The sequence below is a fragment of the Macrotis lagotis genome, chromosome 7 (genome assembly GCF_037893015.1).
Source record: "Macrotis lagotis isolate mMagLag1 chromosome 7, bilby.v1.9.chrom.fasta, whole genome shotgun sequence".
NCBI classification, from domain to species: Eukaryota; Metazoa; Chordata; class Mammalia; order Peramelemorphia; family Peramelidae; genus Macrotis; species Macrotis lagotis.
The window spans coordinates 123,277,323-123,301,706 of NC_133664.1; the positions used below are offsets into that span (position 1 = coordinate 123,277,323).

Sequence of the window (24,384 nt, forward strand, 5' to 3'; positions counted from 1 at the left end):
CTCTGTCTTGATCTTTCTCTCTCTTACCTCTCCTGTTCTGACGTGGGAAACTGCTCGGCTGACAACCTTGCCTTTTTTCAAAAGCTCAATCCCTCGACCCTGCACCACTTCATTGGCTGGCCTTCATTCATCACCTTCCAGTTTTTGTCTGCTTCACACAGTGAGGTTTACTCCCTGCTGAAATGTATCCCCCCAGAAACCAGCCTGGGAGGGAAATTGGGCTTTAAAGTTTCATTATTACCTGTAATTTCAAAGAGCTAGAAGCTCCTCTTGATTCACAATGAAGACTTTTCCAATATGTGCATGGAAACACAGATTAAAAGATTTTTAGATAGTGGAACTCAGAATTGAAAAATCAACAACTAGTCAGCTATAACTTTCTGTGATTTTTTTTTTGTGTGTGCTAATTTGTAGAGACAAATGGGCCATGATCATCTAGCATTAAAAGCAAATTTCTTTGAAAGACCATTTCTGTGTGTGTGTGTGTGTGTGTGTGTGTGTGTGTGTGTGTGTGTGTGTGTGTGTGAAAGAGAGAGAGAGAGAGGAAACAAACAGACAAACAGACAAACATAAACAGGAAAGAGATTGTGAGATAGAGACAGAAACTAGGCCAAGATTTACTTGCTTTCCTGTTGAAGTTAGGTTACTGAATGTATCTTTGCAAAGAGAATGAGAATTCTCTTTTATGTTGCTCTTTGGGTTCATGAAATGAGAATATCTTAAACCTATAAACAATAATTTACCAGCAAGCATTGATTAAGCACCTATTATATACTAGGCCCAGGGGATGCAAAGACAAAATAGGTGAGATTGATTTGTGTTGACAGCTCTTCAGCATGTCAGTGATTAATGCCTCTTGAGTGGGGTCCTAGGTTGTTGTGATTTATGCTAAACTTTATGGATATGTTTCAGGATAGTTTTTAAGAAAATATTATGAGGCATCCCATAGATTTTACTGGGCCCTCATAATTTGTAGTGACCGGCTCCCTTTTCTCAATTCTTCCCATTTCCTTCAATTACAGTCCTCAATGGTAGATTAAGATCATCTGTTGCTGCTTCTAGCAAACTGGTGTTTCCTACCTCTTCAAGGAAAAGAGGGAAGTTTTTCATTTTTTCTGCAAGACCAAAGTTGAGTATCATAATTATACACTTTATCACACTATATCGCCACACTCTGATACAAAGTTTTGTGGGAAAACTGATGAAATTTCTGAGTTCACAAAACTTTCACATTTCTGCATCTCGCCAATCCAGAATCCCAAAATATAGTGTGAGGGCTTGCGTTCAGCTACTAGGGAAACATTTAGGTTGCATGTTTTCAGTTCAGTTCAGGTCAGTTCAATTCAATTCATTAACATAAATATTTCTTTTATAATGCTATTTTCTTTTTTTTCCCAATGACATGTGAAGATAGTATTCAAGATTCATCTTTTTGTAAGCTTGTGAGCTCCACATTTTTCTATCTCCCTCTCTTCCTTTCCCCTTCCCCATGAAAGTGAGTTATCTGATATAGGTTATACATGTACAAATATATTTAACATATTTTTGTTATGTTCCAGTTAGAGTAACTGCTCAGGAAGTGTTAGACTCCTGCTGCCTAGCCTGTCCTTACCCAGGAGAACGTTGAAGGAGCGGAAGAAAAGGGCATTTTCCATTCCAAGTCTTTTAGAATTGTCCTTGATCACTGAACTTCTGAGAGGAGCTAAGTCCAGCATTGTCTATCATTACATAATGTTGCTGTTAATGTGTACAATTCAACAAATATTTCCTAATCACTTATTGGGAATAAGGCATGGGGGAGGAGGGGAGAGATGTAGAGATATGAAAAGTGAAAACTCATCCTGAAAGAACTCAGATTCTGCTGAGGGAATACAACATGTATCTTAAATGTTGTTGTTCAGTTCTATCTGACTTTTTATGACCCCATTTGGAATTTTCTTGACTAAGATATTGGAGTGGTTTTCCATTTCCTTTTCTGACTCATTTTACATATGGGGAGACTGAGACCAACAGGATTAAGTGAATTGCCCAGGGTTGAAAAGTTAGAAAATGTCTGAGGCTAGGTTTGAACTCATGAAGATGAGTCTTCCTGTCTCCAGGCCATGCAATACCTTGCTACCTAGCTGCCTTTATCTTGATTTTGTAAGAGCATGGGGATATAAAAGCATGGGGATTTGGTCTGATGGTAGTTGTAGAATAAAGATATTTTTTTTGCTATAATCCTTTTAAGTTGTTCTCCTAGCCCAAATCAGAAGATAAGTAATTCTACCTCCCCACTATTTTTTTTAAAGTCAGCATTTTTTATTCATATTGGCTAGATAATCTGATTCTACAGTCACTTAAGGTATCTTTGATGTTTGTTTTAACCTTAGCCCAAAGTCATCAGGCACAGAGGCAACATGGGAAAGAGAAATGGGATTCCCAGTGAAATGAACACCTTTGAAACATCTGGTATATACCATGTAATACCCCTCCCCACCAAGATGTGTTAACCATACAATCCTAAAATAATCAAAATGTAAGCAAAGCTATATACTCTGTAATATAGATTATTTTTTAAAAATGAAAAAGAAAATTCAAAGGTTTATGGTATTGGTAACTGAAATTTGATTCATGACAAATTGATACAGAGTAGATAAGGATAGGAATCAGATCTGTGATTTTATTTTTATAGGATGTTGAAACTCTTGCTACCCATGGAGATTAGCACTTTCTCACAAAGTATTACCTAGAGCAATTGGAGATTAAATGACTTGTCCAGTATCACACAACCAGTAAGAATCAGAGTCAAGACTGAACCCAGGTATTCTTGCCTTCAAAGCCAGCAGTACCCTCTGCTGGAAAAGGAAAATCTTGTTTCTTAACAGGAAGTCTTGAAATTCTGTGGCTATATATTGAGCAGTAGTATCGCCATAGTAAAGTCTTCCACTTTAAAATGCTAAGTACTTACTTTGCCACTTAATTTACATAATCAACATATGGCAATGGTTGATCTTGACTGTAACTAATTTTAACGTTATTATTCACATTTTTCCCCTTGGTAACAGAAGGAAAAAGCTTCTGTTCTTGATGGACTAGGACTTAAAGTAATGTAGCATCATTGTTACCCTACAACCTCTATTATGTCCCAGACTGGATTTTCTGTGTTGTAGACTTCTAAAATCTGAGATTTAGAATTCTGCCAGGTAGTTTCTTCCTTAGCTTATTAACATCAAGAAAAGACAGGGTTTTCAAAAAGATCCATGATATTGGGAATAGAGACTTGTTCATGGCTTCAGGAAGAACTGGGTTCAACCTGATAATTGTGTAGTAATTATCACTTACTTGAAGGCATATTTTGGCATGGCTTAAGATTTCAATGTCCTTACCTTTTGTCAGCTTTTTTTTCCTGTATATCTCTGTTCTTTTAGTCCTAGAACAAAATCTCTGGGGTTTTCTTACAGGGAGAGTCAGCTATCAGTCTTCCAAATCAAGTAGCCCAAGGTGAGGGCAGGTAAACTACACATAATCCATCTTACCTTTCTCACATTACCTTGAAAAGACCACCATAGTCATCTTTCATGTGTACTGGTCAGACTCCCAGAGAATATTCTCATGGAAGCAGACTCCTATGTTACCAATGAAATTAGAGGGCCAGCTCTTCAAACAGTCTGTCATCATTATCTCTCTTTCTTCATATTCAGTTGAATTCTTTTTTTTTTTTAATCCTTGCCTGGTTAACATGTTCCCCTGCTATACTTGTTCTTTCTGCTGATGATGACAGATGGGAATCATAGCCACCCCTGCTATACTTACTAGCTACATGTTACCTTCAAAGGGTACCAGGATATCATTTCTATAGTAGAGAAATTGTTGAACCTCAGTTCTCTCATTTCATCAATGGAGAAAATAATATCTTTTGTATCTTCCTTACAGAGTTGTTGAACATATGATAATGTGAATATGATAACATATGAAAAGCACTTTTTGTGAGCTACCATAGAAATATCAGCTACTGGTATTAAAAAAACATTAACTTGGGACAGCTAGGTGGTACAGTGAATAGAGCACTGGCCCTGGAGTCAGGAGGACCTGAGTTCAAATCCAGCCTCAGATGCTTACTAATTACCTAGCTGTGTGACCTTGGGCAAGTTATGTAACCCCATTGTCTTGCAAAAAACTAAAAAAACTCATTAACTTGAATTTGACTTAGATTTTTGGAAATTGTTGTGTTACTCTATTGTTTTTGAGTATTTTCATTAGATAGCCAAATCCAAAATTTTATTTTAACAGTCTATCTACCAGGAATTCTCATGTATGTTTCTGTAATCTCCTAAAGCAAAGGGTCTTTTAAAGTTCTTACATGGTATTTCATATGCAATTCAGTATTTATTAAATTAATTTTGAGTGACAACAATTCTAATGGTAGCATGATGGTGATTTTTTTCCTTAGCAAAGAAAGAATATTATTACCACATTAATCGAGGTTGAGAAAAGATGAATTCTGCTAACCCAAAAGACACTCTCCTGTAGAAAAGATGGAGAACATCTGGTTTCTGGAAAAATGAGATTTGAAAATGAATACAGTGTTGGATCTTTAAGCTAATTGGAACTGATTTGAACTATGTCAGAAAAGGCCTAGGAGCAATAGATTCTTCTCTCCCTCTGTTTTGTCTTGTATAAAAGGAGGGAGGTCTTTCTGGTAAAGTTTGGAATTTGGTATATTCTGCATTTTCTGCTCTTCGTGACTCTTCATTCCTTATCTGACTTCCATTACATAAATCTTGTCTGTGTACTATTTAGATTCCTGGCAGAAGAATGGAGCTTCTCTCCAGGGGACTAAGATGATGTATAGAGTGGGAAGTGAAGAGACTATTTTGAAGACTTCATGTTGAAAGAGCTGGAACTTGGTGACTATCCACAACAGTGAACCCACAATTGAATAATCCTGTCAACCCAGCCTAGAATAGTGCCATTCAAGAATAGCACCAATCCATTGTTTTCCCTTAAATTGCCTGGGTCACAGGATTTAACTGAAAGGTTAACAAATTAACTTTCTCTTTGAGAATCATAGAGCTTTGGTTTTGTTATAAATCATCACTCCATTGTCCATTCCAATTCCTTAATCAATCAGTGCAAGAATGCTTGCCTTTCCGCATCATTCATACTAGATTTCTGACTTGCTTTATTTCTGACCTGGTCCAGTTTACTTTTCCTTAAGCAATGTGTGACCCCCTGTTTCTGGGGTGCTTTCCATATTGGTACCAGACTCAAGTATGGACACCTGAATGGCATAATCCAATGCAATTCAGACCTCAAGAAATATGCCAGCCTCAGCCTCCCTAGTAGCAGGGATTATAGACATACTTTACCGTATCCAAGAGGAAGCCCTATTATAGTATCCCTAAGTGGCCATCAAGCTTGAGTCATTTATCTGGTTATCCTGTGTAGATAAGGTCAGCCTCAGAAGCTCTTTCAACATTTTAATTGCTCAATCAATATTTAATTTTTATGATGCAGTTGTTTTGAAGCTTATCAGGCATTTATACATACTTCACATCCATCATTATTTATGTATTATGTCATATCCCCTTATTGAATTGCAAGGATGGAACTATATCATATTTAATTTTTTCCTGTCCACCAACACCAGCTACAATGTTCTGCCCCTAGTAGTTACTTAAATACATGATTGTTGATTGAATAATCTCTTGGTTTTGGGCCAAATTGTCTAGAAAATTGAGATTTTTCAATTGAGCCACTGGGTCCTTGAGAAGTAGATCTGTATAAAACTAAAAACTTGATACACTTTCCTTCTTGCACAAAGGAAACAAACAGCAGCACTCCCTCTTATTTTATCTGACAAATTTTTACAGTAAGAGTCATGGTAGAACAATATCTTGTCATTCCTTTAAAAAACTCCCTTGGAGTTGAAAAGACCTGGACTCTGGTTACACCTCTCCAGTCACCAGGTGTGTGACTATGGGACAATGAGCATAGTATAGTAAAATGGTATTTGATCTTCAGTCAGCAGACCTTAGTTAGAATCTCATATATGACTTTGTGTGTAAATCACATGTAAAACATGTATTCCCTTATCTGTAAAATGAGAAGGGTTGAATCAAATGATATTCTAGAAGATCCTTCCCTATTCTGAATCCTAGTAATTCCTTTGAACTTAATATCCCTGGACCTCAGTTGTCAGAGGAGATTGGATTAGAAGACCTCTCTGCTCTTAATTTTATTAACTTCTATGGGAACCTTCCTGGATCTCAGTTTTCTCATTTATAAAATAACTGAATAGACTAAATGGTCTCTAAGTTCTAAAATTCTATGCTTTAAATGAATATATAGCTTGGAAAAGTAGGGACAGATGGCACATAGCAAATATTTCTCAGCTTCCTAGCCTTCTTGGAATAATGACTAGGAATTACAGTTGTTCTTGCTAAACCAAGGCATTTTTTCATACTCTCAAAAGTACCAGCTCAGATTCTCCCTGTGCAGTTCAGCCCCCTGCTTATGTGTCGTTATGATATATGCATGCAATTAATGAAAGAATATTAAGAGTTGGCACACTTAAAGCGCCTTGCTAAACATTTAATAAATTAGCACTGGGTGGGAAAGTTTTAACCATGATTCTATGTATGATTCTGTATTGAGTTGTAATAGTATCAAAATTTATTGGCATTCAAATAAACAATTGCTCAAGTATAGCATTATTAAAGAGTGAAAAATAGATGGAGAAAACAGGAAATCAACCATTTATCTGAAAAGAATGCGTAATTAAGATATTACCCAATTCAAATTAATTTTGGGTGCTATTTAAATTTAGATATTAAACTATCTCTGATACAGACAAATATCTGATTTATCATCTTTAATAAATAGTCTCTCACTGATGCATTTTGTTTAGTTAGGTTTTTTCTCCCATTTATTAGAAAAGGATTTTTTTCACTTGTTTTAGAATGTAAGAAACAATAATCTCAGTCATAATAGCAAGTTGGGGGCAGTGGTTTTATGTAATGAAGACCTTTTTTACAAAGCAACTTTTTTATCCCCAAAACAATCTTTGCAAGTAATTTTCTTACCTAATATTTTTTCAAATAAAATTGATAATTTATTTCAATTTTTGAAAAGTACACAAATCTTAGACAATAAAACAACAGACAAATGCCTTGATGAATTTTTTTATACTTTCCATACATATAACAGAAAAATACCAACTACAATAGTATTGTAATGTAATGTAATGTAAATGTAATGCATAGGGCTTATTTTTGGCATACTTCTCAAAATGCAGTATCATTGAAAATGTTTCTTATAATTCTTTTTCAATCTCTAATTGAGATCAATGTTTTTTCTTTATAATAGCTATAGAAGAAAAACCTTATTTCACACAAATAAAATGTTGCAAATGGTGGTAACATTTGTATCTATTTGTATCATAAACCATAGAACTCTTTGTTACCATATGGTCATAATAACATAAGATTTTCTGATTCAAATATTTATTCAATGTACTAGCATTAAGAAAGCTCCTAGGAAGAGTTTTAAGAATAATTTTTTGTTATAAATTCAAGGAGAAATTTCTTGCTTTAAATGAATTTATTTCAGTTTTTGGGTTATCACTGAAAATTTGAGTTTTCAATGAAAATTTTTCCTTTTTAACGCATTTCAAAGTTCTATGGTAGGAGAAGACCAAAGACTTTTTTCTTCAATGATACGAGGCTCAATAAAATCCCATGTTCTACCTCCATATTGCTGCACAATTTTGCAAAGGGTCTTCCTTTTAATGAAATTACAAATCAAGTTAAGTATTCTCATAACATTTTGAAAACCTACACATAAAATACAGAAAATATGAACACAGTAGCTTAGCTTTTGTTAAACCCAAAGATCACAATTACTGATGCAGTCCATGCCCAGATAAGCTCCAAAGAGGTGTATGACTTAGATATAAAAGGGGTTATCATAAAGAAATCAGAAAAGCAGGGAAGAAATCATCTTTCCTATCTATGAATGCAGAAAGCATTCATAACTAAACAAAAGGATAGAGGAAAATGCAAAAAACAAAATGATCAGTTTTCATTATACAAAATTTTAAAAGTTTTACATAAATAAAATAAATGCACCCAGAATTAGAAAGGAAACATTTCAGTGCAGTATGTTTTTCTGAAAAGTTTCATTTCCAGGTGATGTAAGAACTGATTTAAATTTATAAGAATAAGAACTGTTCTCCAATTGACAAATGGTTAAAGTACATGAGCAGTAAGTTTTCAGAGGAAGAAATTTTGGTTTATAAATAAAGATCCAAATAAAAAAAAGTGTTCCAAATCATTAATAAAGAAATATGAAGTAAAGGAACTCTGTGCTTCTGCCACACACCTATCAAATTGACAAAGCTGACAAAAATGGAAAATAACAAATCTTAGGGCTATGGGAAAAGAGGTACATTAAATATATTGATGATGGGAGTATGGATTGGTCAGTCATTCTGGAAAACTCCTTGGAATTATGACCCCGAAGTTACTGAACCATACACACACACACACACACACACACACACACACACACACACACACACTTTGACCCAGATTTTAAAAAAGGGGGGAAAAGATCATATGTACAGAGATGTTTATAGTATTTTTTGTGATGGTAAAGAACTCATACATATGAGAATGGCTAAAAAAATCATGGTATAATAAATAATATAATGGATTGTTTTGCTGTAAAAATGATAAAGGCTGAGTATATTGATCCTTCTTGGGTTCATAGATAATGTATTTCTCAATGGTGTTTCTCTTGTTTCTCTGCTTGCTCATTTTCCCAGTCTAAGCCTGTTTTTGGGGGTGCTTCCTGAGCTTTTCGGAACATTCCCATACAAGGGTCTCAGTGTATGAGGCTCTGTCCTCCCTCCTGGTCTGTGAATGACCACAAGCTTCCCCCCCCCCCCCCACGGGGCTCAGGTGGGGGGTGGCCCTGCTATTCTATGGGGGGGGGGCTGGACTGTGATCAGGATCTGAATGTGGTCAGAGCCCCAGAGTCCTGTTCCAGGGGCAGAGGACAGAGCTCTGCAGTCTCTCTCTCTTCACTCCCCTACCTAGGTTTAATGGGCTCATGCCCTGGGGGTTACTGCTTACTGGCTCCGTCTGCTTCTGTTTCCTGGATCTGGAATGCAGTAGCCAAGCAGCTCCCTGTGTGACCTGAGGGCTGGGCTTCACGTGCAGAGGTCCCCACACTGTTCCTCCAATTTGTGCTTGGTGTTCCCCAGGGTGTAGATCAGGAAACTGCCCGGCTGCTGTGAGCTGCGGCTCCCAGTGCCCTGGGGCTGCCTCCAGGAGGCTGAAGTTCTTTTGCTCTGGTGGGTCACCCCTTTGGCAGGCCGCCCCTCCAACCCCAGGGAACAGAGCCTTTCTGATCTTTTCCAGGTTACCATGAGTAGGAGAACTGCCTCATTGGGTCCCTCTGTGGGTTCTGTCTCTCAAAAATTTAGTTAGAGTCCTTAGTTTCAAAGATTTATGAGAGAGCACCTAGGACACAATCCACTCTTGTCGCCATCATCTAAAGACTCCAAGAAAAACAGAAATTGGGCTCAGGCTATGACAGAACTCAAAAAAAGACTTTGAAAATCAAATGAGGGAGTTAGAAGAAAAACTGGGAAAAGAAAGGAGAGAGATGCAGGAAAAACATAAAAATGAAGTCAGCAGCCTAGTCAAGGAAATCCAAAAAAATGCTGAAGAAAATAGCATGCTAAAAACCAGCTTAGGTCAAATGGATAAAACAGTTCAAAAAGTTATTGAGAAGAATGCTTTAAAAAGCAAAATTGGCCAGATGGAAAAAGAGATAAGAAAACTCTCTGAGGAGAACAAATCCTTCAGACAAAGAATAGAATTCAGGGAGATTGATGAATTTGCCAGAAATCAGGAAGGAATCAATACTTCAAAACCAAAAAAATGAAAAATTAGAAGAAAATGTGAAATATCTCACTGAAAAAACAACTGATATGGAAAACAGACTTAAGAAAGATAATTTAAAAATTATTGGAATACCTGAAAGTCATGATCAGGAAAAGAGCCTTGACATCATTTTCAAAGAATTACTACAGGAAAATTGCTCTGATATTCTAGAAGCAGAGGGCAAAATAGAAATGGAGAGAATCAACAGATTCCCCAAGAAAGAGATCCCAAAAAACCAACCCCTAGGAATATTATAGCCAAATTCCAGAACTCCCAAGTCAAAGAGAAAATATTACAAGCAGTCAGAAGGACACAGTTCAAATATCATGGAGCTGCAGTCAGGATCACACAGGATTTAGCAGCAGTTACATTGGAAGCTTGTAGGGCTTGGAATATAATATACAGGAAGGCAAATGAGCTTAGAATGCAACCGAGAATCAACTACCCAGCAAAAATGAATGTCCTCTTCTAGGGAAAAAGATGGACTTTCAATGAACCAGGGAAATTTCAAATGTTCCTGTTGGAATGGCCAGAGCTGAACAGAAGGTTTGATCTTCAGATATAGGACTCAGGTGAAGCATAGAGATTGGAGGAGAGGGGGAAAATATGAGGGAGTTAATGAGGATGAACTGCATGTATTCCTGCATAGAAAAATGACACTAATAATACTCATATGAACCTTCTCAGTTAATAGAGCAGGTAGAGGGAGCTTTTATAGTTGAAGCACAGGAGAAAGCTGAATTCGAAGATAAAATATGGAGCAAAAATGGAGTCAATAGAAAAAAAGGGAAATGTAATGGGAGAAAGGAAAAAGTAGAGGTAGAATAGGCAAAGATAGTTCATATAATAAGATTTTTCTTTATTACAATGAGCTACTGCAATGATATGGAAGGGGGGGGAAGGCAAGGGGGAATGAGGGAATCTTCGTTCTCATCAGAGGTGGCTAGGAGAGGAAACAGCATATATATATACTCAATGGGGTATAGACATCTGGAGTAAGAAGGGGGGGGGGACAGGGGGAAGGTGGGGTGATGTGAGTGATGGAGGAGAGGATGGACCACGGGGGGGAGAGTGGTCAGATATAACACATTTTCTTTTTTACTTCTTGCTAGAGGCTGGGATTGGATGGCCTATCCAGGACCATAGGGCCAGGTGGATGCTGGGCCTAAGGGGTGGTATGGAGGCGCAGGGCCTCTTGGCCCTAGGACCAGGGATCTGTCTGCTGTGCCACTCAGCTATGCTACAGCACAGTCAGAGTGAAAGGAGAGAGAGAAAAATATAGTACATGGTAGTGGAGAAATACAAAAGGAGGGAGTTGCAATCAGCAATGGCAACAGTGGAAAAATATGGAAGTAACTTTTGCCATGGACTTATCATAAAGAATGTGACCCACTCATGACAGAGTTGTTGGTGTTGGAACAAAGACTCAAGCACATTTTTTTATTATTATTATTATTTTTTGGGGGGATGCAGGGAAAATGGGGCTGGGTGGCCCACCTGGGGCCACATAGCAGGGTGATCGTTGGGTGTCTGAGGCCAGATATGGACCCAGGTGCTCCTGGCTCAAGGGCCAATGCTCTGTTCACCACCTAGCCACCCCTACTATTATTATTTTATTTTATTTTGTTTTTTTTTCTTTTTTTTTGTTTTTTTGCAGGGCAGTAGGGTTTGGGTGGCTTGCATGTCACATGGCTGGGTGATTGTTGGGTGTATGGGACCAGATGTGGGCTAGGGTGCTCATGACTCCAGGGCTGGTGCTCCATCCACTGCCACCTGGCCATACCTACAATTATTACTATTATTTTTTTAATTTTAATTTTTTTTTCTCCATTTTACTTTATCGCTCAAGTGAGTCAATGGGGGTATTTTGTTTACTCTTAAACAAGAATGTTTTATAAATGTATAAAAAAATTTGTACAAAATGAGAATAAATAAATATTAAATATTAAAAAATGATGAAAGGCATTATTTCAGAGAAACCTGGGAAGGTTTATATGAACTTATGCAGAGTGAAGTCAGTAGAACAAAGAAAATTCATGCAATTATAGAAACATTGTAAAGATACAGTTTTAGAAGATTTAAAGAACTATTATCAATGCAATGACCAACCATGAATCTAGAGGCCTGGATGAAGCATGCTGCCTCTGACAGAGAAATGATGGATCCAAGATATAGAATAAAATATGTATTTTTAGACATGAACATGTGAGATTTTGTTTTGTTTGACTATTCATATTTGTTATTTTTTTGCTTTTTAATCATGTGAGTAGGAGGGAGAGAACATAAATGTTAATTAAAATTTGAAAAGTTTAAAATGATTTAATACATGCTAACACAAATTTGACCTTATTACTGTATCAAATAATTAATAGTCATTAATTTACTGTTATTTGAGCAGTTTTTTTAGTCTTGCTTTGGTTGACTTTGATTTGAACTGTTTTCCATTGGGAAAAAAACAGGGAAAATATATAGGTAATGTACTAGTAGAATATAGTAATTTTTACATTGCTTTGTTTCATTTCCTGCAAACTTTTCCCAGAGATGTCATTTCCTTTAAAAGAAGTTTCTATCAGCTCCTTGCCTCTCTTTGAGATACCTTGCCCAAGTCTCACCCAGCACATGCCAACATTTTATATCTAGTTACTCTTTATAATATTAAAAACCTCTTCTTTAAAAGAGGTTGTGAGCTGACTCAGCTTTGAGGGTATCCAGTCTATAAGGAGTATGCATTAGATATCATCAGAAGCATCATTATCTCAGAGTTCAGGAAATTGTGGTTTGGGGCTGGCTATTCTGAATGGAACTGCCACTTCAGAATTAGTAGGAATGGAACACAGAGCTGCTAATTTTCCCCAGTTCCCACGTATCTTTCAATAAACATCTCTCATGGTGTTAGTCTCTTAGGTAAAACACTTCCATCACCTTATAATTTATAACTGAATTTATCTGGGTGGTGAATATATGTGACTTCTCTTTAAGAGAATCTGCCCAATGAAAATCAGCGATGTCACCTAGTAGCTGAATAACTTGGTGCTTCAATTTCTTCCTCATCTCTTAGATGGAGATAATGGTACCCTCTGCATTCATATTTCATAGGGATGTTAGGGTAATTCTTGAGTTATTACCTGGAAAGCTCCTTAAGTACCTTAGGAAAAAAAGGTGAATATGCCCAGCTATATTGCAACCATATTCCTAATGGTAAAAGAGATCATGATAAAACAGCTCAGTGAAGATAAATTCACTTCAGGCAGGAAGAAAGTGATTAACAGCTCTCTGTACACATCTTAAACTTCCCCATATCTTGTCATCTTGGAACTCATTGGCCCTTAGCCTGTTATGTAATCTTGGGTAGTTTCTTCATTTCTTAACTCCTTCATTTTCTCATTTGTCAAAGGGGAAATTTAATTCACAGGTCATCAGTGTACCACTGATGAACAGAAGTGATTAGAATGTCCTTTGCAAACAAAAAGTGCTTTATAAAGGACAAGAAAAATAAATTCTTTGTTCATGAATTTAGAGAGCAGAGATAAGGGTCAAATAGGTCTGTTCAGCCCCTCCAATTAGAGACCAGAAGTATATTGGCTGAATTGGAGTCCTCTATAGTTTCTAGAAGACAGCTGTTAGATCCTTAAAAAACATATGCTACTGCACATTTGGTTGGCTCAAAACATTTAGCTTGAAGATTTTTAGTGGAGTTTCAGAGAATGGCAAGAATATTTCAAATTAAGATGACTTCTTTAATAAAGTACCCAATTATGAACAGATTAATCTACCAAGTGGTCCATAACCATTTAGCCAGAACCTGCCAAAAGAGGACACTACCCACGGGGTACACATCAGACATACTTGACTGTGTATCTACTGTTTAAATGGCCATGGTCTCCCAGGCCAACAATATTTCATTATTGAGTAGTACTCACTGGATCTGGAAAAGTAGTTCATTGGTTTGCTCAATGATTCTCTTCTTGTGGTTCTATGAATATTAGAATGACTTCTTCACAATGTAGGTTCTTAGAGGTTGAAACTATGTATTTTTTGTAATGTTTTTAAGTTGATCATTGACTGAAATATTTCAACTGTTCAGCATATGATATTATGAAACATAATGACAGACCAGACCATTGGTTAAGAGATAGTATTTCTATCTCTTTGCTTTTCCTGTTTTCTCCCTTTATAATAGCCACTTGGGGAGATGTAATGGAGGGGATCTCCCCATCTCTGCTTCAGAGCAGAGGCAGATATTCTGACCCCTTCTTGTCAGAATGATGACCCTTTAAATTGACTCCTGATCCAGAACTATGTGAATACATAAAAGAGGTAATTTCTGATATGTTCATCTTTTTACAGGCCTCAATATGTGAGGATAACTTTTTGAACTCCAGAGGGTTAAAGATTAGGAGGCTGCATCTCCTTAACTAAATTTAGTTATGTGTTCATTGATCCTAATCAGACCTGGGCCTGAGATGGGGCTACTTCCTTTTTGTCCTTCTTTCCTTTGGAATAGGACAACGTGAAATCAGAAAAGGCAGCTATCTATCCCTTTTTTTTATAGATTTTTCAAGGCAATAGGGTTAAATGGCTTGCCCAAGGCCACACAGGTAGGTAATTATTGTCTGAGTTTGGATTTGAACCCAGGTACTCCTGACTCCAAGGCTGGTGCTGTATCCATTGCTCCACCTAGCTGCCCCCATCCCTTCTTTTGGGCCCCCAAATAGAATGTGTTGCAGCGGCAATAGTAGCAGTGACAGAGTGAATAGTTGACTGGCTAAGAGAAGCAGAGCTGCCCACACAGAGAAAAACCATCCAAAGAGGGAGGGACCCTACTTGGCCTGGACTGGGCTGTGAAGTATAAAATAGCTATTAAGCAGTCCTTGCAAAGAAGCTGTTTTCAAATGTCCCTATGAAGTTTGAATATTGACTTCTCAAATGTTTGAAATTATTCTATAATATTTGATTATTTAGCATTCTCTTTTCTATATATGGGAATAAAACTGCATGTACCATATCTAATGTGTATGCTGGATATCTTTTTTACTTCTTCCTCTCGATCTCCAGTGGGGAGGACCTGCTGCTCCTTTGGCCTTAGCCTGGAGCTGCCTGGTCAGTGTCAGTGATGGAAATCTATTGTGTTTTTTTATGTTTCTGACAACAATGGACATTATACAGTGCTTTATGATTTGCAAAGCACTTAAATACATAAGCAAATTTGAGATTCACAATCACCCTCTGTGGTAGATACTGCAATTATCATTATCCCTAATTTTCAGACCAAGAGAATGAAATTCAGAGACTATACAGTTAGTGGTATAGGATGGTGGTGTCAAATTCAAAGAAACAATTCCCCCAGGCCCAAAGTGACTTAGAAAACTACAAATCAACATTATCTCTATTGCATTGTATTTTTATTCATATTATTTAACAGTTCCCAAATAAGTTTTAATTTAGTTCTTGCCATACTTTGAGAAGTAGATAGAACACTGGACAAGAATCCTTTCCCAGATATTTTCTGGTTATTTGACTTTGGGCTAGTCATTTAATCTCCCTGGACCTCAGTTACACCTTCATTAAAATGAGGGAGTTACACTTGATCTCTAAAGCCCTTATCTAAGCTCATTTCTTCCTGACACCAACAGCATCCTTCTTTAACTATGGATTAAGTATAGGCAGAGCAAGAATCAGTTCTGTCTCCTCAATTCCCTCCCAAAATAGATCTGGTTTTCATTCTTTTTATATAAAAGTAAAATGTCTTTAACTGTGCAATAGCATCAATCAACAAAACCTCACAATTGTAAATAAGCCCTCTTACCAGAACCAAATGAACTGAGCATTTTATTTTTTTGGGAGGGTGGTTCAGATATTACTCATTTTTTAGGCACCTCAGATTAGAAAAACAGATGAAAATATGAGCTGAAATTTATGGAGCAAGAAAGGATATCATCCTTTGGCATTTCCACTAAGTAAATGTCTTTAATGGTAGTTTCTACTTAAATGAATAATCATAAATATAATCATCTTTAGATAACCGCTTCCAGTTTACCAAGGGTTAAAGGCAGACATAGATGGAAGGACAGGAGAGGTATTCTTATTTAAACCATGGTAGATCTTTTCCTTCCCTTACAGAATCATAGAATTGCAGACTTCAGGGGCAATCTGGTATAAATCATCATTGAAAACAAAATCCCCTTCACCACTCTTCCCACTATCTCCTGGGGTAATTCATTCCACTTTTTACAACTAATTGTTAAAAAATTTTTCTTGATATCTCCCCTGAATCTGCCTCTTTGCAACTTCAACCCCATTGTTCCTTCCTTTGTTCTGTAATTCCAAACAGAAGACAGTTTCACATTTCTTTATAAATCTCCCGATTTGGATGCCAATTAGTTATGGAATGGATGAACAAATTGTGGTATATGACTGAGATGAAATGCTGTTTTGTTTTGGAAAATGACTAGTCATTTAATCTCCCTGGGTCTCAGTTAACCCTTCTTTAAAAACAAGGGAGTTACACTTGACCTCTAAAGCCCTCATCTAAAACTCTCAGTAAAAAACAAATTAAAAAAAACTTACATGAGCAGAAGCAATGGGAAATGTACAGTATACTAAGTAACAGCATTATTGCAGGATAATCAACTGTGAATGACCTACATTCTCTCAGAAATACTGTGACTCAAGAGAACTCTGAAGGACTTAGGATAAAGAATACTATCTCAAAGTCAGAACTAATAATCTCTGAATACAGATTGAAGCATACCTTTTTCCCATTTTATTTTTCTTGGGGTTTTCCTTTTTTGGAGGGAGGTTATGTTTGCTTTTACAACATGACTATTGTGGTAATGTTTTTCATGACTACACATTTTTAATCTATATCAAATAATTTGCTTTGTCAATGAGGGGGATTGGATTGTAAGGAAGGGAGAAAATTTGGAATTTCAGGTTTTTGAAAAATGAATGTTGAAACTTGGCTTTGCATGTAATTGGGGGGGGGCGAAATAAAAATAAATTCTTAGCAATGAAAAAATTTCCCCTTCTTCAAGGTAATTATCCTCATTTCCTTCACAGAGCATTGCGTTGTTGTCTTTTGTTTAAAAGACCAGTGTCTTTATGGGGTGATGTCTTGACTCTTATGTGAATTGGATTTAAGTGAGGTAGAGTTGCACAAAGCTACCAGCTTCACTCTTTGTTCCAGAGTCATCGAAATTCAGTGGTAAGTCAAAAAAGGCAAGATGACTGGTGATGACTTGGAATCCACTGGATGATCTTGACATCATTAATGTCTAACCAAGCTCTAAGGACTCAGTAGTGACTATTTCCACTGACTTCATGACCCTTTGAAACAAATTGTTCTTATCTACCTATTCTGCTGGGGAAGTCCCTTGGGGGTAGATAACTCCTAATTCACTGACCAGTTTGAGGACTATCAGTTACCCTCAACTTGGTTTAGTCCATCTGGGGAGATAGCTTTACAGGTTTGTGACTGCTGCACATATTACAATTTTTGGAGGCCCTAGGTGAAAGATAAGTGCCAGATGGACATCAGAAGTGGATAAAATAAGCAAGCCTCAACAGCCCTCAGACAAGCCTGATGCTTGAGTTCCCTGAACACTCCATCGACTATAAACAACCTCTCCCTTTCCTATCACATATAGCACAGCCTATTTCAAACTTAACTATCCTATGCCATTAATTCTTTTAATCCTCTCTTCCAACTATATTTTAGGTTTCTTTATAGTTTTAGCCAGTCTTATTGTTACATAAATAAACTGATAGTCATTCCAACCACTTTTTCTTTGCTTATTTTATTTCCTCAGCTCTAAAATGTTTTTCTTTCTTTTACCTCTTCAGATTCTTCAAAGCATTGCCCAAGTTTTACTTCAATAATAACAAGAAAATTGATTTTCATTTGCATATCATTCTGTAACATAGTAGCTACAGTATTATCACTCCCATTTTATAGATGAGGAAACTGAGGAATTAGATGACTTACTATCATTTTAGCTGGTGTCTTAAAACAGAATTCAAACTCAAGGCTTTTGATTCCAAGTCCTGTACTTTACAAGTACAATGTTTCTTCATTGATCCATTCCTTGCTATTCCTGCCTTCAATAATTCCCTTTATTCTGGACTACTATAGAATTTATAGCCTATACTACACAAATTATTAATATTATATAATATTGTGTATCTACCATTGTTTCACTTGTTAATCTTAATTTTCCAATTAAACTTTAAGCGTCTTAAGTTTGGGGACATCCCCACAGTGCTTAGCATATAGAAGGAACTCACAAAAATATATGTGGAATGATTACTTGTTTTATTTTTCAATAATTCAAATAAGAATGTTTGATGAACCTAATACTTATGATTCATAAGTATTCATTTTGAGGGCATTTCCTTTAATGGTACAGATCATAACCCACATATCTTTTCATACTGTCTAATTTTTTTCCACATTCTACCATAAATTTTACATAGGGGGTTACCCAACATACTTTCCCAATCTCTTGCTACTACAAGACAAGCTACCTATTGGTTATCCCTTGCTCTTTATATGTGGCTTGTTGATTCCCTCCCCCCCCCCATTCAATTCATTTGGTCTTATGATAATCTCACCCTATTTCAGTTCAATTCTTTCATGATCTCAAGGTCCTTTTCCAGCCTTGTCTAGCTAATCAATATTCTTCTTAAAATGAGCTGAACTGAATGAAAAATTTATAACAAGTCAGTAAATATATGGTAAAAAACACATTTATGTGGAACACAAATATTACCCCCCTTTTATTTTTGAAAGGATATTGTTATTACTGACATGCATTTCATTTCTAGCTTTTATACCATAAATTAAGTTGTTATTTTTATTTTGGGTGACATTTTCTCCTTCCCTACTATAAAAAAATAATGGACCCCACATATAAGAATCTGAAAATGGATTTTTCATCTAGTATCTATGTAGACTTTATATATATATATATGTATATATACATATATATATATATACATATATATACTTCCATCCTTAGTGGATGAGGAAATGAACATAGGAGTGTTTATGTTTTAAGTATCATGAAAAATCAAGCAGCTAAATAATATGACAGGTGGGGAAAGGAAAAGAAAGGGAAAGGCTTCAAATATGATGAAAATATCATCAAAGAAATTAATTTTATGAAGCTATGAATATAATCCAGAACTTGTCTTTTTAGGAGAAATATAAGAAAAATAAATGGCTATAAGTTTAGATTCTTTGTTTTAAATTTATAATTGGGGTAGAAGACCCCCTGCCTAATTTTCTCCATGACAATACTTCAACAGAGTAGTAGAATGTAAACTTTAGGGCACAGAATATTTTTTCTTGCTTTTTTGGTATCCCCAAAACCTTTGCTTTCATATGTTGTCCTAGGCATAAAATCCATCATTTATTAGTCATTATGGAGAGAGCCTTTCTATTCTCAATTAGGTTGTTCCTTGAACGTCATTCTGTCACCAGGATTGTACCAGAATTCTTTTCAGCATGATTGAACTAGAGCTTTTTCTTCAATGACAAAAACTTTGAGAACTAGGATAACTTCTATGCCACACTAAACACTAGAGGAAAACTATGTTCAAAGCCAGGGTGATACTGATTTGGTACAGTAAACTAACCCATCATGAATAGTGAACATCCCCCCCCTCCCCCCCCCCCAGAGAATAATATAACAGCCCCATTTATGAAAATTCTATTCCTGTCATCTCATCTTGGTAGAGAGGTGGACCATTGTTGAAAAAGATTTTGCCGGCAGAATATATGTTCTGGCAGCACTTACAAAACTTGGAATACTTCTATTGTGAGTTCAGTAATGAATATTTTTTATTGACTGATAAACAACTTTACTAAGTTTTAAGAGATTTATAGCCATGTTGGCTACAGGGTGATGATATTTTCCCCCTATGCTAACTCATCCAAGAAATTTATGTTAAGTGGAGTGTGTAAGAAGTTTTCTCCAGGACGATTTTTCTGTTTCTCCCTAAAAGCCTATTTATGGTTTTGGTTTAATATACTTTTGGCTTAGGTGCCACCTCTTGGGATCTACCCATGTTTAGAGTTCATCAAAAATAACTTAGATTCTTATCATAATTTTAAAAAATACAGTTTACTTAGATTAGCCAAAATGACTAGGTGGTATAGAAGCAAGAAACCGGGAATCAGAAAGACCTGAATTCAAATACTACCTCAGATACTTATTAGCTGTATGATTATGAGGAACATTCTTATTGCTTCTTATCTTCTTATCTCTTATTTTTCTAAAATTGTGCTAATTTATGGCTTATAGACACATAGAAACACCAGAGAATACTGATGTTAATTGACTAGGTGCTTATATCAGGAAAAATGCCTTGGATCGTTAAAAGCACTATATAATTTTCCAAAGATAAACCTAACCTGTTCTGTTCTTCTATTCAATTTTGAACCAGTTTGTTGTACAGCAGAAGTACCATTTAAGATATATGTGTGTATGGACTAGCTCTCTGAATTGTTTGTGCAACTGCATATCATAGTCTGGACACCAGATGTCTCTCATGCATATATCAATATATAAGATTCCTTGAAAGATATCACAACAAAGATAACTTCGATGACCTCTTTGATTTTTAAGAATTAAATTTTTATTACAATTTTAATGCTAAATATCAATATAACCACTAAACTTGCTTAGTGAATTATAGTTGAATTAATTTTTCTAAGAATAAAGAATCATAAACTCTATTCCCCCCCCACTTTTTTTCTATTGGGTTTTTATTATCTACCAACTCAATTTTTATCCTTATCTTCAGAGTAGAAGCTCTCCCTTTTATAACAAATAGGGGACAGTAAAAGCAAAAAATTCAATATTTTTGCCAAGTCTGAGAATGGAAGACTGGTTTTGTGCATCTAGGTCCATCATTTCTCTGTTAAGGGATGGATTTCTTTGAAGTCATAGGTTACCTGCTGCTTGGGACAGAGTTCTGAGATCTTGGGACAGAATTCAGAGATCTGAGAGTTCAAAAAGTCAGAGGTCTTTCAGATTATTTCTCCTCACATTATTATCATATGCATCATATAAATTGGTTTTCCTTTTCTGCTCCTTTTACTCAGCATCAGTTCCTACAAATTTTTCCATAGTTGTTTTGAATCCATTAAATCCCTTATTTTTTATGGTGAGCTAAAATTGAATTACATTCCTACACTATGATTTGTTTACCCCATTTTTTCAATTGATGGACACCTATTTTGTTCCTAAATTTTTACTTTCTTGATACATAGGAAGTGAGACATGAGTCAGGGAGATGTGTTCAACAAAAGAGGTTGCCACTATAATGGAAGCTATTTATCAGAGTCCATATGGAAGAGAGATTCTTTTTAGATGCTGAGATTCTCCAGAGAGTTTTGTTTCTGGGATGATATGATGCTGATCAGGACCTAGAGTAATTCAGAACCTACTAATTGAGAACTTTGTATTTTAGTAATTTTTAGTCATGTTTGATGTTTTATGATTCAATTTGGGGTTTTCTTGGGAAAGATAGTGGATTGGTTTGCCATTTTCCTTCTCCAGTTCATTTTACAGATGAAGAAACTGAGGCAAAATAGGATTTAGGTAACATACCTAGATATCATACCTAATAAGTGTCTGAGACTGGATTTGAAACTCAGAGCTTTCTGACTCCAGACTCAGCACACTAATCCTTACTTGCCCCTGAGAGCTACTCAAAAGAATTCAGTGTGACTATATGCAGAAGAGAAATCAAGTGGATGAAGAATAAAGAATACAGAAATATTAAATAATGCAAAGTGAAGAATGTAACCAGAAGATCAGTGTGTATATCTGATTATGACTATAAAATAGGCAAATTTTATAGGCAAATAGGGTGAATAGACAAAAAAAGGGATTGGGGTAAGAGTATGAGAGAACAAGTACTTTCCATGCCAAATATTTTACAGTAATGTAATTATTAAATAATTTTAGATTTCTATATAAATTGAATTGGACTATTTTAAGGTATTTTAACTATTTAACTATTAAACTATTTAAAACTATTTTTAAAAGTTTTAAATAGTTGTAACACATATTTAACTGGCTTCATTAATGCTTGAAACCTAGTCCATGATAAATGACTTGTTCAAAAGCAAAAAATACAGTAAATCTCAAATTTCAACTCTAATGATTCTGAGTTTTGAATAAGTTGGCAATAGAAACTGGTCCAAATTTGCCTCTGTACTATGTATGAAGAGATTCATTAGATAAGTGAGTAGTCTAAAATTATAGAAGAAATGTTTAAGCCATTGCACAAAATAACAATTTCTAACATTAAAAAAAACTATTCTCCACATACAATCTTATAAACTAATAACAAATAATTATTTTTTAATCATTAAATAGGCTCCCAACTAAACTCTACTATATGCTACTTTGTTGGCTTAGTTCAAATAATGTGAGATTTATGGAAGGCAACTGGATAGTTTCAATGAATTCAGGTTATTAGTCTTATATGAATTCTGCCATAGAATACTGAAAATTGGATAGAATGTTAGTTTCTGAAAAACCATTTAGAATAGGAAAGATGTACTAGTATCAAAGAGGGACAATTGTTGACCTTATTTCCAAAAAAGGGAAGTGAATGGAGTCTCCAAATATTTAAGTCAGTGAGCTTGACTGGAAAAAAAGTTTGGAATGTATTATTAAAAGTGTAACTTACAAAAATGGAGAACTGGTGATTATTAAGAGACAACATGGCTTTAACCTGATGGTCATGCCAGATTAGCCTACTTTTTGGATGGTGATTATTAGGCTAGCAGATAAAAAGATGTCATAAACTTATACCTGGATTACAGCAAAGCTTCATAAATAGAGAATATAAACTAGATTGCAAAATTGATCTGGAACTGGTTTAATGATTAAGCCAAAGAATGATCATTCATGGGTCAATGTCAATCTGAAAAGAAATTTAAAATAGAAATTCCCAAAATCTGTACATAGTCTTCTTCTAAACATTTTCTCAATGACTTGGAGTAAGGCAAAAATGGTTTGTTAATAATACAGAACAGTATGTGATGGTTAACAAATTGGATTACAAATCAGTATCAAAAAAGATCTTACTATGCTAGTGGAAGGAAATAAGCACTCATTTAGCACCTACATTGTACCAGATGCTCAAATATTATCTTATTTAGCCATCACAGCAATCCTACAAAGTAGGTGACATTATTATTCTCTTTTTGTAGTTGACGAAACTGAGGCAAACATAGATTAAGAGATTTACCAAGGGAAACACAGCTGGTTGATTTCTGAGGTCTGATTTATAACATGTTCTTCCCGACTCCAGGATATCTACCTAGCTACCAAGGAGGAGCATGGCTAAGGAGAAGATTGTGTGAAAAAAAATTTGGAACTTTGAGAGAACTGTATGCCTAATAAGAAAGAGTCAACAGTGTGACATGATAGTCAAAAAAATTAAAGTGATCTTAGTCTGCATTAAAAGGAGCACAATGCCCAGAAAAGGGAAGGCAGTGGTTCTACTGAACCCCACAGTGATTAAATCTTAGCTGGAGTCCTGCATTCAGTTCTGGGAACCATATCTACTAAATGAAGTAGTAATGACAAAGAGCCAACTTGGCTTCATCAGCTATAACATGACAAATCATATCAAACTAACCTCATTTTCTTTTATTTGGTCATAGCATGACTAAACAAGTAGAAGAGGGAATGTCAGGGATATAACTTAGCTAGATTTTTAGCAATGTTTTTAATAAGGTATGTCATGCTATTCTTGTTGAGAAGTAAAAGTTATTGTTGCTTTTTGTTGTTGTTCATCCTTTATTTTTCAAGAGGACCAATGACAACAGGAGGCAATATTGTGAGGCAGAGTTGCACACAGTCATCAGCCTTACTCTCTTTTCCAGTAAGTTTAGTGGCAAGGTAAAAATCAGGACAACTGGTGTTGACCTGGGATGCAGAGGATGACCTTGACATCTTCCATACATGGCCAATGCTCCAAGGATCCTGTTTCACTCACCTTCATGGCCATTGGAGCAAATTGTTGTCATCTGCCTATTCTCTCAAGGGAAGTCTTCACATGCTTGATGTAGACACTCCCTTACTCACTGGTGGTTTTGAGCTATCCTCAATCTGGTTCAGTCTGTCTTTCCAGATGGTTTTACCAAGGTGTTGCCATTACAGGTGGAGCCACAGGTGATAGTTAGATGCCAGGTGGACACAAAAGGTGGATAAGCAACCCCTAAAAGGATTAGCTGAAAAGACAACAAATGGGCTTTACATTAGTTGAGTGACTGATTGGACCCAAAGAGTCCAGTTATGACCTGATGTGATAAGAAGTCTTCATTAGGGATAAAGCCTTGGATGTCTATCCAATTATTAGATAATGCCAATTAAATAATTAGATAATACAGGGACAAGATTAAAAAGGATCTTGAAAGACTAGA

The 24,384-nt window shown here is 35.9% G+C and overlaps 1 protein-coding gene across 1 annotated transcript in view; it reads left to right on the plus strand.

Annotated features, from left to right (window-relative positions):
* The window catches only part of ZNF800 (zinc finger protein 800), a 248,662-nt gene extending 243,864 nt beyond the window's left edge, over positions 1-4,798 (plus strand). Inside the window, exon 6 of the mRNA XM_074193779.1 lies at positions 4,783-4,798. Within this exon, the coding sequence (XP_074049880.1) occupies position 4,783 (1 nt within the window). The 3' untranslated portion in view covers positions 4,784-4,798. The remainder of the gene's footprint in view (positions 1-4,782) is intronic.
* Positions 4,799-24,384: the final 19,586 nt, after the last annotated feature.